This window comes from Nomia melanderi, chromosome 2, assembly GCF_051020985.1.
Source record: "Nomia melanderi isolate GNS246 chromosome 2, iyNomMela1, whole genome shotgun sequence".
NCBI classification, from domain to species: Eukaryota; Metazoa; Arthropoda; class Insecta; order Hymenoptera; family Halictidae; genus Nomia; species Nomia melanderi.
In genome coordinates this window covers 21,739,972-21,756,936 of record NC_135000.1, presented here as the reverse complement: position 1 = coordinate 21,756,936, position 16,965 = coordinate 21,739,972, and the positions used below count along the sequence as shown (strand labels likewise).

At 31.4% G+C, this 16,965-nt stretch overlaps 3 protein-coding genes across 5 annotated transcripts; 1 reads left to right on the top strand and 2 right to left on the bottom strand.

Moving 5' to 3' along the window:
* Positions 1–648: 648 nt before the first annotated feature.
* BRWD3 (bromodomain and WD repeat-containing protein) lies at positions 649–10,835 on the bottom strand. Of its 3 annotated transcripts, none has more exons than XM_031971444.2 (22): positions 10,615–10,835; positions 10,470–10,528; positions 10,370–10,399; positions 10,101–10,160; positions 9,292–9,442; positions 9,102–9,200; positions 8,679–9,016; positions 8,420–8,574; positions 7,987–8,304; positions 7,480–7,897; positions 7,180–7,405; positions 6,759–7,083; positions 6,451–6,646; positions 6,128–6,376; positions 5,835–6,056; positions 5,376–5,754; positions 4,885–5,284; positions 4,535–4,765; positions 4,266–4,446; positions 4,027–4,180; positions 3,792–3,914; positions 649–3,708 (listed from the first exon to the last, which is right to left on the bottom strand). In XM_031971444.2, exons 1-22 carry the CDS (start codon positions 10,655–10,657, stop codon positions 2,822–2,824), a joined length of 5,244 nt encoding a protein of 1,747 aa, XP_031827304.1. In that variant the 5' UTR covers positions 10,658–10,835; the 3' UTR covers positions 649–2,821. The 3 variants fall into 3 exon arrangements, with proteins under 3 accessions (XP_031827304.1, XP_076220915.1, XP_031827305.1); XM_076364800.1 differs by having other exon boundaries at positions 4,885–5,272; XM_031971445.2 differs by lacking the exons at positions 9,102–9,200; positions 9,292–9,442; positions 10,101–10,160; ... (1 more) ...; positions 10,470–10,528; positions 10,615–10,835 and having other exon boundaries at positions 8,789–8,915.
* A 796-nt stretch (positions 10,836–11,631) lies between these two features.
* Dhdds (Dehydrodolichyl diphosphate synthase subunit) lies at positions 11,632–13,836 on the top strand. The gene is made up of 6 exons (XM_031971461.2): positions 11,632–12,108; positions 12,213–12,476; positions 12,558–12,719; positions 12,796–12,944; positions 13,025–13,209; positions 13,273–13,836. The coding sequence occupies exons 2-6, from the start codon at positions 12,316–12,318 to the stop codon at positions 13,501–13,503; spliced, it is 888 nt and encodes a 295-aa protein (XP_031827321.1). The 5' UTR covers positions 11,632–12,108; positions 12,213–12,315; the 3' UTR covers positions 13,504–13,836.
* A 38-nt stretch (positions 13,837–13,874) lies between these two features.
* On the bottom strand, positions 13,875–16,923 carry hook (hook microtubule tethering protein). Its single transcript, XM_031971448.2, has one exon. It carries the CDS (start codon positions 16,668–16,670, stop codon positions 14,559–14,561), a length of 2,112 nt encoding a protein of 703 aa, XP_031827308.1. The 5' UTR covers positions 16,671–16,923; the 3' UTR covers positions 13,875–14,558.
* Positions 16,924–16,965: the final 42 nt, after the last annotated feature.

Here is a 16,965-nt window from a genome sequence, read left to right as displayed (position 1 = left end):
TTACATTTATAAATGCTTCGATTTTTATATGATTGGTATTTTAGACGGATATGAAGTCAAATATGTATAAAATGACGAATCTATCCTGTTCCTTATTATATATATTTGTTGCTATGTCTGATGATTATACTTCAAATACAACAATAATTTTTATTTATGTCTGATAGAAGCGTTTTGATTGCAGAATTTTTAATTGATTCGCAGCCATTAGCACAGTATAATCCTTAATGAAAAATAAAATATTTATCAAACTGGATATAATCTATTTTGAGGAGAATACCGATCCAGATCTTATCACGGGGAGGTCGCTGCACAGAGATCCGAAACAGCTTAAATTGGTATAACAGGGCGTGACACAAAAATGGTAAAGGGATCTTGGTAGCCTCGAAACTCTCGGGCCGAGAGCGTGTGACAAAATTTTACATTGCATATTATCTATCCTATACCTCGTCTATGATATTTATGAAATATAATATTACAAAAATAGAATACACTTATACAATTTACATTTCTATGTTACTTAAATATATATTACCGAGTTTTTTTTTAAGACAAAATTTAAAAATTGTCAATAATATGACCTTCTTCTTAAACAGATATTATCTGCTTGATAAAAAATGATATGGGACCTCAAATAAAACATACATATATGAAACAATTTAATAGTTTCTTTTTATTGGTGACGGTGGGTTTCGATAAACTAGGTATACAACAGAACATATTGGTGTGACAATTAAAGTTTCAACCTTTACACAAATTCGAAACTATCGCTGTCATGTTAATTAAGTTTGGTAATTTAACAGTATTTATGTACACAAAATTATATTAATTCTCAAGATTAAGATATGAAACATGTTAATTGTAGTATATTTAATTGAATCAAAGTTAATATTCTGTATTAAATTAATATAATCAGAAATTCTACTTATTGAGTCCACATGATATGACTCCCTTATGTGAGGCATTATTAAAAAAATATTCATTATACTCCTAGTTATTAATATTTATATCATTATATACTTAATATTCTTAAACTAATATCACAATGACTCGAGACAGTCAAGACTTCCAATATTTGTGCACATGTCATTACATTATATTAGTTTGCCAATTGCATAACTGCCTTGCAAAATGTGTTGTATTATATAATGAATGGATTAATTTGTTATGTTATATAAATCTGAAAAATGTCTATTTCTACATATGAAAAATTCCTAAATTCGCACGAGCATTGGTTCTTATTCCTCTAATGGACATACAAATTACATGTAAAAAGTTACTACTTCATACTACAGATCGTGTAAAGCACGCACTTCTTTGCATATTATGTAAAAAAGAAAATGTTGAATTCACTTTAACTTGTGTCTGTATTTACAAGTAACATTATACTTTAAGTATTATTGTAAAAGCGAAAACAGTGCCATTTATATGCAATTAATATCCTCGATAGAAATTTAATAAATCTATAAATGAAAGGTATATTAATCCTTTTTCTTTGATATAACTTTAAGAATGAAACAAGAAAAATGTGCTAATTGTACATACTGAATAAATAATCGTACTTGTAAAGACACTGCCTTATTTAATGGAAATTAAAAAATGTGATAGATAAGTACAGTTTCCTTTTACATATAGAATCACTTGATGCAATTAATCAGTTTTAAAATGTACACATAATCAATGTGTAAAATGTTTAAAAAAATCAATCTTTAATTTATACAGATCAATAAATTTCAAGTTGATTGCATTTTACTAAAGTATACGTGAGAAATAATTCAATCAGAAAAATATACAAGTTGCAAATGCTAAATTCATTGAAGTGTAAAATATTATTCTTGCTAAAACAAATATTCAAGATTAAAGAAAATAAATCATTATAATTTTATCAAATGCAAACACTGATACAGATTTCTGGTACTAATTGCATATATAATAAAGTAATGCCTTGATATTTTTAACTGCTTAAGACCATAGCATGAAAGTAGCTTTTCATTTGTCAATTGACTTCGTTGAAACAAGCAGAAGATCGAAATATTTAAGCTAATCTTACAGATACATTCCCTGATCAAGATGCGCATTATTCATGAAATTCCAGGTACAATAACATACTTTTTTAACAATCTAATACAAACACTATTACATACTATTTAGTTTTGTTTGCTATCGTCGTATAGAAATTCAGAATTTGTAAAGAATATTCATCTATCTGTACCTTTAACCAGTATATATTAATAACATTTTGAAACATTTTGCAAAAATAATCATTCATTGAAACACATAACGATTTAGCTGTTATTGCATTTCAAACAACGGGAATAAGGAGTGAGTCGAAATTATACATATCCTTACATGGAGAACCAGTAGCATTATTAAATTTAAAACTGTATATGAATAATCATGAGAACGAAAGAAATACCATGAAGTTCCACTGTTTCCGCTTGCTATCTAAATCTGCCTTACACATTATTCGTTCGATGATGTATTTGAACATAAAAAAATAACATTATCAACGTGCTTCATAATAATGGAAGTACTTTGTAGCAGTGTGTATCATGAATTGCTATGACAATCTCAAGTGTTCATACGTACAGTCTATACAGTAACCTTATGCTAAGATTCTCAGGCAAATAATATCCTGGCATACACGCACTTCGTGTAACGCTGCTAATATGGATACAATCGCATGTTTCAAAGAACAAACATTATCAAATAACATTTAAAATTTTTACACTATTCTTAAATGTTTTGCAAGAATCAATTCTTGAAAGATCAATAATTTACACTTTTAGTACTAGCACAAAAGATGCTGATAGGATGATACTCAATTCGATTTAAAAAATTCCCGGACTTTTGCTGTCATTTTTCGTACACGTCCCCTACTACTTATACTAATGCCTGGTGCATTTTCAGGTTCTGGCAAACTCTCATCACTCTGTTCCGCGTAGAATTGACGCTTAATTTTACGTCGATTTCGAACAGGCATTGTATTGCTTTCGTCACTTTCATCATTGTAACGAGGACGTTTTGTAGTTCTTCTAGAGTTTTGAGTAGTTTCATGAATACGCGTTTCTCTTGTTGCACGAACTCTTCTTTGTGATCTAGATGGTGCAAAAACTTTATCTGAATCTTCAGTGTCCGAATCTTGATTATGTTGAGATTGTTCTTCCTCTTCTTCCTCATCATCTTCATCTTCTTCGCTTTGACTTTCATTGTCTTTCCCATTCTTCGTGACATTGTCCTCGTGTTCAGACGCAGATGCAAGTTTTCGTGATCTCGTGCTACTTTTGTTAATAACTTCTTCTTCACTTTCTTCCTCTGATGACTCAGGCGCAACGAATCGTTCATCCTCCTCATCTTCATCATCATCATCATCAACAGGAGCAAATGATTTCGACTTGGACTTTCCTGGCTTACTGGTTTTGTTATTTTTGGTGCGATTTTTTCGAGTTTGCTTTTCACGACCACTAGGTGTATATATATCTCCAGAATCACTATCTGTACTTGCACTAGCTACTGTCTTTCTTGCTCGTGTCCTTCTTACTGGCACACTACCACTACTTTCACTATCTATGGAAGCATCTGATTCACTGGCTTCACTTTCACTTTCTTTTGTCTTTTTAGCCACAGTAGATCTAGAAATACGTAATTTCAACATTCGAGATGAATTACCAGATCGTTTGCTATGGCCATTTGTCATACGCGATGGTCCTAAAAAATACATGAAATATTAAAAAATTATAATTCTACAAAAGATACGTTACTGAATAATTAAATTAATTAAAAATAAATACCTGGCTCAAACACATTAGAATCATTTTTCTTTCCCAATTCCTCTGTATCGTCATCATCACTGTTTGCATCATCGTCGTCATCATCATCATCATCTGTACAAGCGGTTTTTGATTTTGGGGGTCCTTAACATAAAATACAATTTTACATAATTTATGTACAAAAAGATTTCCTTATTATTGTTTTATGTCTTATTATAATTTATTTTATTAATTGTTTTTATAAAAGCACACATACCCGTCCCATTTGGTAACCGAACTTTACCCTTCTTTCCTTTTCCTTTTACATTTGATCTATTATTATTACGTCTTCTGGCAGATTTCCAACTTGAAATAATTTTCCGCATATGTTCCTCGAACATGGCCGATAATCTTATTGTCATTGAATATATCTATAAAAAAACAACATCCAATAATAAATTTATTTTTAAAGGAATTTGAATTCTGTATTTATACAGAATAAGATTTACTACTTACTCTCGAACGCTTATTAGTGTTATAATTTCTGCTATTTGTAAATATTAATTTCATATCTTTGGCAAATTCCAAGGGCGTTTCGTAATTACCCCCTAATAAATCTTCCTTTACTGTACGTAAATCCATCGGCGTATCTATAATCTGATGATAATCTGGATGTTCTAATCTATCAACCGGTTCCCTATTAAAAATTAATAATAAACATTCTATATAGTAAACGATATAAATTAAACATTCACGTATAACCTAGTAATGTGAATTTGATTTACCTGAAAGGAATAGAATCTTCACATTGCCATAACATTTCTAACAACTGTCTACAAGCTAGCTGCCAATCATTTGACACTTCTTGTGACCGTAAACTTCTACTTGAAGTTGCTCTTTGAGTGCTTGTCGATGGTTTATCTTTGTCATCTTCCATGTCAACTTCCGAATCAGAAGAATGATATGTATCAAGTAATTGATGATAAATAGCTGGCACATCCACTTCTGTAGTTTCTCTATACGACGAATAAATATATTTTCTTTTAATTCATCTTATCTTAAATAAGGTAAACGTTTAATGCCATAAAAATGCAACCAATATCAAATATTTGTACAAAGAAAAACTGAATCTTACTTTATGATACGTAGACATAGGTCGGTAACTATTCTTGCTTGCTTCACTATTTGACTATGCGGCTCATTGAATTGTTCTGCATTTGTTGCTAAGTACCTAACATCAAATTGTGCGGATGTGATTCTTCGATAGAAATGATTTTCAAAACGGGCCTTTATGGTTGACAAATCAATAGGATATTCCACAACAAACGCATATGAAGGGTAAGTATTGAGATCAACAGGTGCAACAAAAGGTTCTGCGATTGCAAGGCTCATCACTTGATCTAATCCACGTATAATTCTGCGGCACGTTGCTTCTCTATCTCCCATAGGCCATTCTTCTGCATGAGGCTGGTACAGTATTGTCTGTATCTCTTCCGGAAGCACAGGAACGGCACCCCCAAGTTCTGCAGGAAGTCCTACAATGAATATTTTAATGGTTTCACTAAAATAATTAAACGAAACGCAAAAAAATGATCTGTAATAAATTAATAAAACTTTCATACGTACTGTTTTCATCGATTGGTTCAAGATCCCAGGGACTCATTCTTTCATATTCACCATTGTCCCATCTCACGCGAAAACACATGAAAAATGATTCCGGAAAATCTTCATCTAAAGGTTCCATCGACTGTATTTGTCCCATCCACCAGCCATCGTCGATCATGCAACGAAATCGGTCTCCTTCAGACCAGCTACGTGCCAAAGCAGTATCAAATGTTTGACGTAGAACTAAGAAGTCCAATACATCAGCCATATCATGATACTTAATAGTAAAATTTTCTCCTGTTAATCGACCGTCTTCATCCATCAATGCTAATTTTAAACAACATAATCGAGGTGGACGAATTTCGTATTTGATACCCACTACTTTTACAAATTCCTGTGCCTATAAAAATATTAATTTTCATTAATTTTTTACACTACACAATACATATTGAATAAATTGTTTGGAAGTGATATTCTTACCCTTATATTCACTTTATTCCATGGTTCACATCGTGGTCCGAGTTCATACACTTTCTTATTTCTAACAGCGTCTAAATAAAATTGATGCCCTTGTCGGAAATATACTATTTCGTCACCCATTTGTGGATAATAAGGAGCTTTCCTTGGTATTATTTCAGTGAGCCATTCAGAAGGTCTAAAGACTTCTGGGATTTCATCAATTCCATTTGGCACCGGGACAGCCTTGAAATAGTAAAGATTTTCAGGAAAAGAATAAAAAAATATATTTACATGTATGAGAAATATTTATTTACCTTTTTCTTAGGACGTCTACTGCGTCTTCTATCTGTGTCGCTTGGTGGTGTAAGAGATCGCTTTTTTACAGGCTTACGTTTACTTCTTTTTGGTGGCTCTAAATTTAAACCATGGTCAGCAATCCAATCTGAATATTCAGTACTAGATTCAGAGCTAGAACTATCAGAACACAAGTCTTCTTCATGTGCTGTGGAGTCATTACTATTACTACTGGCTGAACTTCCTGTAGTTCCTCCATTGTCAGGATTCTACAAATATCAGTTGCAGTTAAAAATACTGAAGAAAATTATTAATTTCAGTTAATTATATATATTCAAAATACCTCAAATTCCTCTTCCTCTTGTTCGTCACCACGTGTAGCTCTAGTCCTATATCCGTGTCTAGCAGTTCTATTGCGTTTCCTATTTGCTAATCGACTACCTATATTACCTTCGGTATTGGTAGTATTAGACACTGGCTGTGGCCTTCTTCGCATCTCACGTCTCCAATTCTCAAGTTCCATGTCTGCCATTGCATTTCTATACATATTATTATAATATTATTTATTTATGACTTTAAACAATTTATGAAAATATTTATGCAGACATCATAGGAGAATTAATTTAATGTTGCAAATTATTTAAAACGTACATAGCTCTGTATTGTGTTTCCCTAATAGCTGGATTCATGGGTCGAGCAAGAATAGGTTTATTCCAAGGTGTAGTATTATCTCTTTGCCAATTACCGCTACTTTGTCGTACACCTTCAACATCACCAACTCTTCTCAACCCTGATCTACTCCCTCGAGGACTAGCCATTTGACGAATTGGTTGCTCCAATACATTTTCATCTCTATCGTCACCACCACCTTCTCTTTCGGGATTAATATTTTGCCTTTGTGCAAGAGCTTCAATTAATTGATCAATATTAGACCGCGGTTCTTGAGCTGGTAGGCCTTCTATAACTTCCTGCATTCCTATTACATTAATTATAAATATATTACATAAGTATTTTGAATTAGATATAAAACATAAATTTAAAACAATGAAAAGAAATAAAATAATTTTAATACCTCCAGCACCTACTGCAATATTTGGAACTAACTGTTCCCCTCTACAATTTTCTCTTCCAGGAACTAATCTTTGCAATTCTGGTGGATAAGGATTTCCATCTACATCCACCAAGAATGGTGGAGGCATTAAATGAGGTGCTGTCTGAGTTTGTTCATCCAAAACATAATTATTTGCATCTCGTATTAGTGGTCTATAATCCGTGTGGAAAAATAATTCTTTTGGTATCTAAATAAAGAAAACATGGATTTTATTAATATTCAATATAAAAAGAATGAAAATATCGAAAAAAAACGACTTACTATTTTAAGTTTTTGAACACCAGATCCAAATCCATATATCAAAAGATGCCCATGAGAATCCGTTGCTGCCAACATTGTCCCATCTGGTGACCATTTTGCATCAAATACAGCACCATTGCCTTGTCCTTCAATAAAATTTTGGAAGCAGGCTATTGGTTCTGTATTTAATACATCCCAAATTATAAGTTGTCCATCATGTCCAGCACTTAATATAACACGAGGATCTATTGGATGAGATTCTAACACAAAAACTTCATCTTTATGTCCACGAAGAACTTTTACCAGTTGGCCTGACTTCGCGTTCCATACTTTCAGTGAACTATCATTCACAGCGGTGATAACCCATTCGTCACTCACATCCCAACTAACCATGGTCACTTTAGCTTTCTTGTTAGTATCATCTTCTGTCTCCACTTCGCTAAATATAAAATATAATCATTAATATTATAATGTAAAAATAAAATTTTCTGTGCTTTGTTTAATAAAGATACATGATATTTTAATTACCCTGGGAGTTTCGTGGTCATCAATAATCGTTTATACATCCACTGTTGCTGTTCAAAGTGCCACACATTTGCAGTACCATCTTTAGAACCAGAAATAAACTTTAAACCACTATGTGCCCATTGTATACTATCAACAGTATCAGAATGAGATTCAACTTCTAAAACTCTACGTGGACCTTCATCTCCTAACATTGCATATACTCTAACATGATGATCTGCTGAACCAGCTGCCATAAATGCTCCACCAGGACTAAACGATGCACAAATCATTTGTGCTTGACCAGGCCGCATTTTTTCATGGTATTGAATTGGTTTTGGCCTGCAGAAAACACATAGTTTTTGTACGAAAAGAAAATACATAAGTAATACTACGATTATTAAAATTTTATAAAATGTTCATTGATAAACAATATAAAAAATGTAATAGAACTTACTGAAATATTGCTCTCTCATTTCCCTTTCTTGTATGAGACCAAAATGCAACTGATCCATCTGTGCTTGTGGAAACTAAATAGTACACACCGTTGCAAGATATAGGACAAAAATTGACAGATGTAATCATACCAGAATGTCCAGAAAGAACTGCTATCTAAAAGTACAAATTATGTTTTAAAATGAAAGATAAGAAAGAAAAACAGCAATACAAATTTATATTTGAAGATAACAATATAAATAGTATTGTTAATTTCTTACTGGAGACATTGTTTGAAAACACCAAACTCTTAATATTCTATCTAGACTTGCTGCAGCAAGTAGAGAGTTATCAAAATTAACTGCAATATCCATAATTTCAGCAGATGCACCTCGAAAAGTAGCTAGTAATCGTCCATCGATAGAACTCCATACTTTAACTAGTAAGTCATCTGCACCAGTTATTATATATTTGCCAGTGCGGTCAAAAAGAACACAATATACTGCAGATAAATGTCCTAAAGTATGTCTGTACAATTGCATTTTATTATAGAACTTTGTAGGTACTGCCTCCCTTCTACTAAGAGGTCCTGAATTTTCCCTTCCTTGAAGTACATGTACTAGAAGAAAATATAATATAAGCTACCACAATAATATAGTTGAATATTTTTTCTTCTAATTTCAAATACTGAATATCCAGTTTACCTATATTAGGCACTGATAAGCTATAAGATGATTCCATGAAAGGTTTTCCACCTATTCTTCCAGAATACGAAGTGATACTGTGCACTTGACGTAAAACATCTGCAGACAAAAATTTATATTACAAAAATAAAATTGTATAATCATTTATAAAATATTAGTCCATTGGAATAAAGTTCCATTTGAATTGTACCTTCGTGTGTACGTAATAAAGATTGTCTTCCTGCTCCAAGAAGAGATATTGCTCCTGGTATACAAGGAGGTACCTCCTTTTCTAACACTGGACCAATTCTGGCACATATTTGTAGTAAATGTTCTGGTCCAATATGAGGATATTTCTTTTCCTAAAATATTATAATCCTTGAACATCGAAATTTTTAATTTACTTTTTGTTATGTACAATTCCTCTCAATAAATTGCGTGTCGTTGTTAAGACTGGTGGAATTTATTTAATTAATATATAATTGTAATTAAAATTTTTATTTTATTTATACTCGAAACGGCAGAAATGATATAGTCCATTTGAAAATTTCATAATTCCCGCCAATAATCCGATTTTAAGTAGTTTAAAGTAGTTCCTACTTTCAACCAATCGGAGAACGAATAAACGGACACAACCAATCTGAACAGCCCACTCGTCGCACACGATACCAGCTTCTATAAATAAGGTCTGGGCATGAGATATACTCATTGATCAGCTCGCGCAAGATGGCCGGAAGTAACTGCTTATTGGTCAAAAGAAACGTGGTGGGGGGAGGTCTTGTGCAATAGCACACAGAAGCATGGAGGTGGAGAAGGGTGGAGGAGTGGGACAGAAAAGGGGTAGGCTCCCTAATAGGGGTACTTCATGTATCGACACTCATCGATTATCTTACGACGCAACAAAACAAAATTTTCTGTAATGTTATTCGAAAAAGTAGCCTATTTATTCTGTTCTGTACCATGGATCTCTCATACACCAAACATTAAGCATTGATGGAGAGAAAAAATTCATTTACTTACCAACTCTTCAAATGTTTGATTATGCACATGCCCTTCCCAATCTTTCCTTTGCGGCAAAACCTATGAAAAATACGGTAACTATGAACAATTAGTCGATCGATCGATCAATTGTCGTCAAAATAGGACTGGCACAATTTTTCGAACATCAAGGTCGTCGACCTTGAAATTCTAATGTTTTGACAAGCAGAAACCACGTGCAAACCATGTGGAGCCGATGGGTATGTATAGTGTCACCCCGGCAAAACGTCAACTCAGACCAATCATCTTACCTTAGCTCGCTCCAATTCACGCTTCAACACCTAAAACGTACATTTCTCGTTACGATACGTTTCCATGATGTATCGTCATTTTTAACCAGAAAACGCTTACCTCTGCGGTCTCACGACATGGTCCCGCCGCTAAGAATTTGGCAATTAGGAAGTACAGTTCTGTAAGAAAGAACGCTGCTTAGGAACGAACCGCACGCCTCGCTTCGTTGCGGATGGTAAGGGCGCTTATCGCTCCCATTCTTTACCTGGTGCTATTGCAGTCCCGTTCTTAGACACGCTGCCCTCCATTTTGCCTGACCAATCGTTTATTATTCACTCACGGACAAAGAGAAACATTTACTTTTTAGGGTCATAGCGCGGCAATAACCATTTCAGATTTCATTTTCTCTCTCGCGAGGTCTCGACCGCGAGACGCACACGCACGCTCACCTCCTCAACGGAAAGTAGTCCCCCCCATACCCGATTGTCGACACAACGTACCGTATTATCCAGGAACGTAACTCGTTTCTCAAGAACCCTGCATAATTTTCTCCAAATTATGCTCTTACGATATAATGAAATGTTACTTTTATTTTAATTATATTTCAAAAGAAAACGATCTCAAACGATTATTACTAACATTCGGAATGTGTATTTTAATTGGATTAGTTTCTAAATTTTTATCATTGTACAATATTTTCATGTATGATATCTACTTCATGTAACGCGGTACATTTGAAGGTAAAAATACAAAGGCAGAAAACCGCAATTATATGAAACATGAATAAAGTAAGCACTCTGGACTTTGATATTAATATAAATTAATTCTTCTTACACAGTAGAATTGACTTTGATTTTCCTGGGCTTAAATCGATAAACATCATTATTATCTGATTAAACTATTATCTTTTTAATATTAAAGAATTTGTTTTTAGAGAAAAGACTCGCAATTGTAAAATAGGAAAATTTGAGATATAAAAAAGAATGATGAAAATTATTAATAAATAATAAATACTCTTTTCATAAAGTCTTAAATTATTTTATAATAAGAATTTATATATTCCAATTGATTATATGGATAAATTAATTTTGTTAATTTTAATCTTTCAAGTTATTCAGTAATTCAATAATATAATTCTTGTGTAATCTGTTGAAGAAATTTTGTAGGTCATAACGTTAAGTTAATACAAAAGTTGTCATATTTGAGTAATTGAACCTAAACAATACATTAGTAATTAAAATCTAAAGCATTTAAATATTTATATATGTTCATAGGAAATGAAATGTGAACACTTTTTCACAAAGGCTGAAATTCAAGATGGATGCTAAGTAACTCGACTGAACTCGAAATATCGATGTGTAACGATACATATATATATATATACATATGTACATATATATATATATATACACTACCCATACACATATTTATATATTTTATATATAATATATATATACGTACATATATATAAGGATATACATGAATGTACATGCACTCCCTAGCATGTAACTTTTCTAAGGTTTTCATCTTTCCGAAAACTTATTAATGAGTTTAAAAATAAACCAATGTAACATATTATATTACATGAACTATGTAAACGAAAACGTAACGAAATAAATGTTTACATTTTTGAACACGTACTCAAAATGTTAATAAGGTTAAACGTCGACGTGTCAGTAAGATAGTTATTTGAATTTTTTCATACTGGCTTGTCACATAATGCTAGCACACAGTTATTGAACATTTTCTATTTCCAAATGTGAGTAAAATCCAACATATTTTAAAATAAAAGTGTTCTATCTTGCTGTTACATATAGTGGAGATATGTATAATAAAAAACAATAAACAATTTATCTGTTTTAGATTTTAAAACAATTTTAGAAATTAAAGTAGCAAACAACATAAGGATCACAAAAAAGTGTTATAGTATTTAGGTAACATTTACGTATTTTAACTTTTGTGAATAATGTCATGGATAAGAGAGAGTACTTTTACATGGTTTCAATTTTTGGCTACACAAGTTTTAAAAGCTGGACATATTCCTAAACATGTAGCATTTATAATGGATGGTAACAGACGTTATGCGACTAAAAATGGAATGCAAAAAATACAAGGACATTCAAAAGGGTATGTATTAATATGAAATGTATATATCCATTATTTTCATATTTCAATAATATATTATTTATATATGTCCTAAATTTCTAGATTTGACAAATTTGCTGAAACTCTACAATGGTGTAGAGAACTTGGAATAGAAGAAGTAACATTTTATGCCTTTAGTATTGAAAATTTTAAACGAAAACAAGAAGAGGTAAATGGTCTATTCAATCTTGCAGAGCAAAAATTTCAAAAACTACTGGATGAAAAGTATGTTTAAATTCGTTTGTAACTGCAAAATGTTTTAGTAAAACAACAGAAAATAATAAATACATTTTAATTGCAGAAACACAGCAAGAAAACATGGTTTATGTGTTCGCATAATTGGTAACTTGTTATTGTTACCTGAAAGTATACAAAAGTTAATAGCAGAAGCTATGATATTCACCAAAGACCATAATAAAGCATTTCTTAACATTGCATTTGCTTACACATGTCTGTATATTTAAAAGTTATATTATATGTTAAAGCATTAACTCTTTTGCTATTATAATTAATCTTTTGAAATGTTTTAGCAAGAGATGAAATTACAAATTCAATTAAAGATGTAATTAAAGGTGTTGAGGGTGGTGATATTCTTCTAGAAGACATCGATGAACATCTAATTTCCAATTGTTTGTACACAAATAATTCACAGAATCCTGATTTATTAATTCGTACTTCTGGTGAAGTTAGATTTAGCGATTTCCTTATGTGGCAAGTAAGTCTAAAAATGATTACCCTTTTACATTCTCTTTTCTTCTAAATTATTATTTTATTTCAGATATCGAATACATGCATTTATTTTAGTAATATACTGTGGCCTGAATTTAATGTTTGGGACTTTCTTAATGCTATATTTTATTACCAAAGATGCTATTCTGACATACAAAAGATAATGAAAATACAGAATGTGAAACCTGCTATAAAAAATGGCAGACAATCAGCATACATAGATAAGTTACGCAATGAAAGGCAAATGTTACTCGAAACAATATACCCTTCAAATATGTAAATATAATGTGCTAAATGTACATTCAGATAAAAATGATTGTAATATTCAAATCTACATAAATATAGGGAGTGTATATTTGTGTAAACACAATATGTTCCTTTATAGAAATATTTATTGTGTATATACTTTAAAACTATTTTCAAAATATAGATTTTTTCAAGTTTGCTAAATTGTACGAAATTGTTAAAATGTGTATAAATGTGTAACAAATTTGTAAAAATCTGTTATATTCTTATAATGAAATTTATTATACATATATATATATATTTTTGTGCTGTGTGAATTTCTTCAGGAAATGGGTACTATACATGTAAGATAAAAACTCCAAATGAAAAATACAAATTTTATGTACATACATACATTTATTTATTTATTTTACTTTATACGTTTACAAATTTTTATATTATTTTCTATATAAATAAAGTTTATAAATAAAATAATATTCTCCTGAAATATCCCAAGTATCAGATTTGTAGTAATATGTTTGGCTTACTTTTAATACTTTTTCATTTTCTAAAATGATACACTTACACACCATATTTGGGTCTTTTTCTTTAATAAATCTTCCTCACTGTAAAATACTTAAAGTATAATCTTCAAACTTTTCTAGTGTGCCTGTACAATAGTATAAAGTATAAATTTATTAAACAAATATTACATAGAATATAATAAAAATGTTAAGAGGCACATTGATATTATATTTCACCTTTCCAACTTATAAGTAGAAATGTAAATGATTACTTTTATATTTTAAAATTCATATAATTTGTATACATATTTACTGTGCTACAAAAGCATAAAATATAATAATATACATGTACAATATATACAAGTGCATGCTTACTTTATTAATATTATTTTATGTGAGGGGTTAAAACTTCTCATTTGTCAATGATAAACCTCATACCAATTTTTGGAGGAATATTAAAATAATTAAAGATTAATATTATATAAATATAAAATTATAAATTATTTGCATTCTAAAAAGTCTTAAATCATTTTTATACATATATATGTAATTGAAACAAAGTTTAAATATTTGAAAACAGGTTTATTTACTTAGAATTATAAGGCAAATGATGCCTGGCTGATGGTTGCCTTTGTCTTGCTAAAAACGACTGTCCTTGACATCCTTGCAAGGCTGCAAGACGTTGGTCTAGTACTTTTCTGTTTAAAGATAAACTTAAACGATAAAAGGCAGTAGTCATAAGTTTTTCTTCCATTTCTTTAATTAACTTAGATTCTTTTAAAGACCGTTCCATTTCTTCCATAATTTTTCGTTGTTCTAAAATTTGATTCCTTAACACAGCTACTACATTGGGAGAGGAATTACTTTGTTTAGGATGTAAACATTTTATAACGCTTTTTGCTTTTTCTAAATTCTTTTTATAACGTTCTTCAAGTGCTGTAATATCATATTCCTTACGCGTTATCTTTTCCTGCAATGCGAAAACCTTTTGTTTTTGACTTTGTAACGAATTATCTCTTTCTTCTAGTTGAAGAATCAAGCGTTCTTTATCTGCATGTGCTTTCCTTAATTCGCATTGCAACTGTGTTATCTTCTGTCCTAAGTTTGTATTATCAGCTTTATTTTCTCCAGTAGATTGATTTCCTAATGCCTCTTCTAATCTATTTTCTAATTCAAGAATTTTTTGATTAGCCTCGCGATTTTGATCTCTTAACTTCTTTATCCTTTCTTCTGAATCTTCTATAAGTGCTTGGACTGTAGGTAATTTATCTTCATTTCCCTTTTGCTTAAGTTTCAACATTTTGTTTTCATGTTGCAAACATAATAACTTTTCTTTGATTTCTAGTGGAATCATTTCTGCATTCGCAACAGTACTATCAGTACTAGGTTTCATTATATTTTCTGCTGCTTGTAACTGTGTACATTTTAATTCTTCGTTTGTTTCTTTCAAGGCATCTCTTTCAACGATTACTCTGTCTCTTTCTCTTTGTAAAGTACTTAACTTTGCTTCCATTTTCTTCCCTTCAAATTCTAGTTTGTCACACTTGTTGGTTTGTTCATCTAATTTATGATGAACTTCTGCAAGTTGTTGTTTGCAAACTTCTAAGTGGTTGCGTAACATTGCAGTTCTCTTTGATTCTTCTTCATAATATATTTTCGACTGCAAATATTCTAAGTTTTTATCTTCCAATATTTTAACCTGTCTTCTCAGGTCACTCAAATCTTCCATTTTCTTCTTGTACGATTCTATTGTAAGTTCGTACTTAGCTACCTTATCTGCAGTTTCTCTTAACGCATCTATCTCATCTTTTAAATGATTAGCTTCATCTGCAGCTTTTTGCAAATCTTCTTGCTTAGATTGTAACTCCAATACTTCCTTTTCTAATAGTTCTACCTTTAATCTATAATCATCTCTAGAAGTTTCTACCTTAAATATTTCATCTTTAAGAGCTTCCACCTGCTTTCTAAGGCCTGAATATTTTAAAATTGAACCTGTTTCTTCTGGATATTCAAACTCATCTAACCTTTCTTGAAGTTTTTTATTTTCTGCAACCAATGCAGCTTTCTCTTCTTGTAAAAGTGACAACTGTTGATCAAGCTCATGACATCTCTGTGCTAATTGTTCCTTCATGTCAGCAGTTAATTGAAGTTCGGCTAATAGTCTTTGATGAGTACCATCGGCTACATCCAATGATTCAAAATTAAGGCTAGTACCTAAACTTAATCTTGGTCCATTCATGTTACTTTCCAATTCTTGAATACTTTGCATAATAGCTTGTTGGACAGTTTCTTCCATACCCATGATTCTTGTTATATATTGCTGCTTTTGATTACAGTTAACAGCGCACCCAAGAATTAATTGTAATAGTCGATGTAATTCATGCTTGTCACAATGTTCTCCGATTCTAGTTGCGTCAGGTATAACATAACCAGACAACTGTTGATTTAAAGCATCTATGTAATAATCTATTACAGCTTCAATTATTTTTTTTAGGTTACTAACTTTAAGACGCCAATTAGAATTGACATCACTTTTAATTTTTGCTCTCCAAGCAGCAGTAAACCATCCTGGAGCAATTTGAGTCAAAGCATCTGCTAAGGCCACACCATCACTTATATCCTCTGCAGATGAGTGAGGTGCTTGAAGATCGAATGTGTCTAACCATTTAATCAAATTATTTAATTGTTGATCATCCATCGTGTATTTAATTAAAATATTCGTCAAACAATATAAAATTATATATGTAGTTTACCACATACAACTTTCTGTTACACGTCAATTCTTAAAAATTTGTAACTCAAAATCTGTTTTTTCTTATTCGGATAGTTAACTTGTAGAGTAACCAATACTCTTGCATTGTTAAACAATTTATTAATATTTTCCTTTATCGTGAGTGAACTGTCTTAAGGATCAAACAGTGATGTCAGTTTGACGTTCTTTCATTCAGAACGGAAATAGAGCAAATTATAGTTATTTTAAGTTTTCCTTTTAG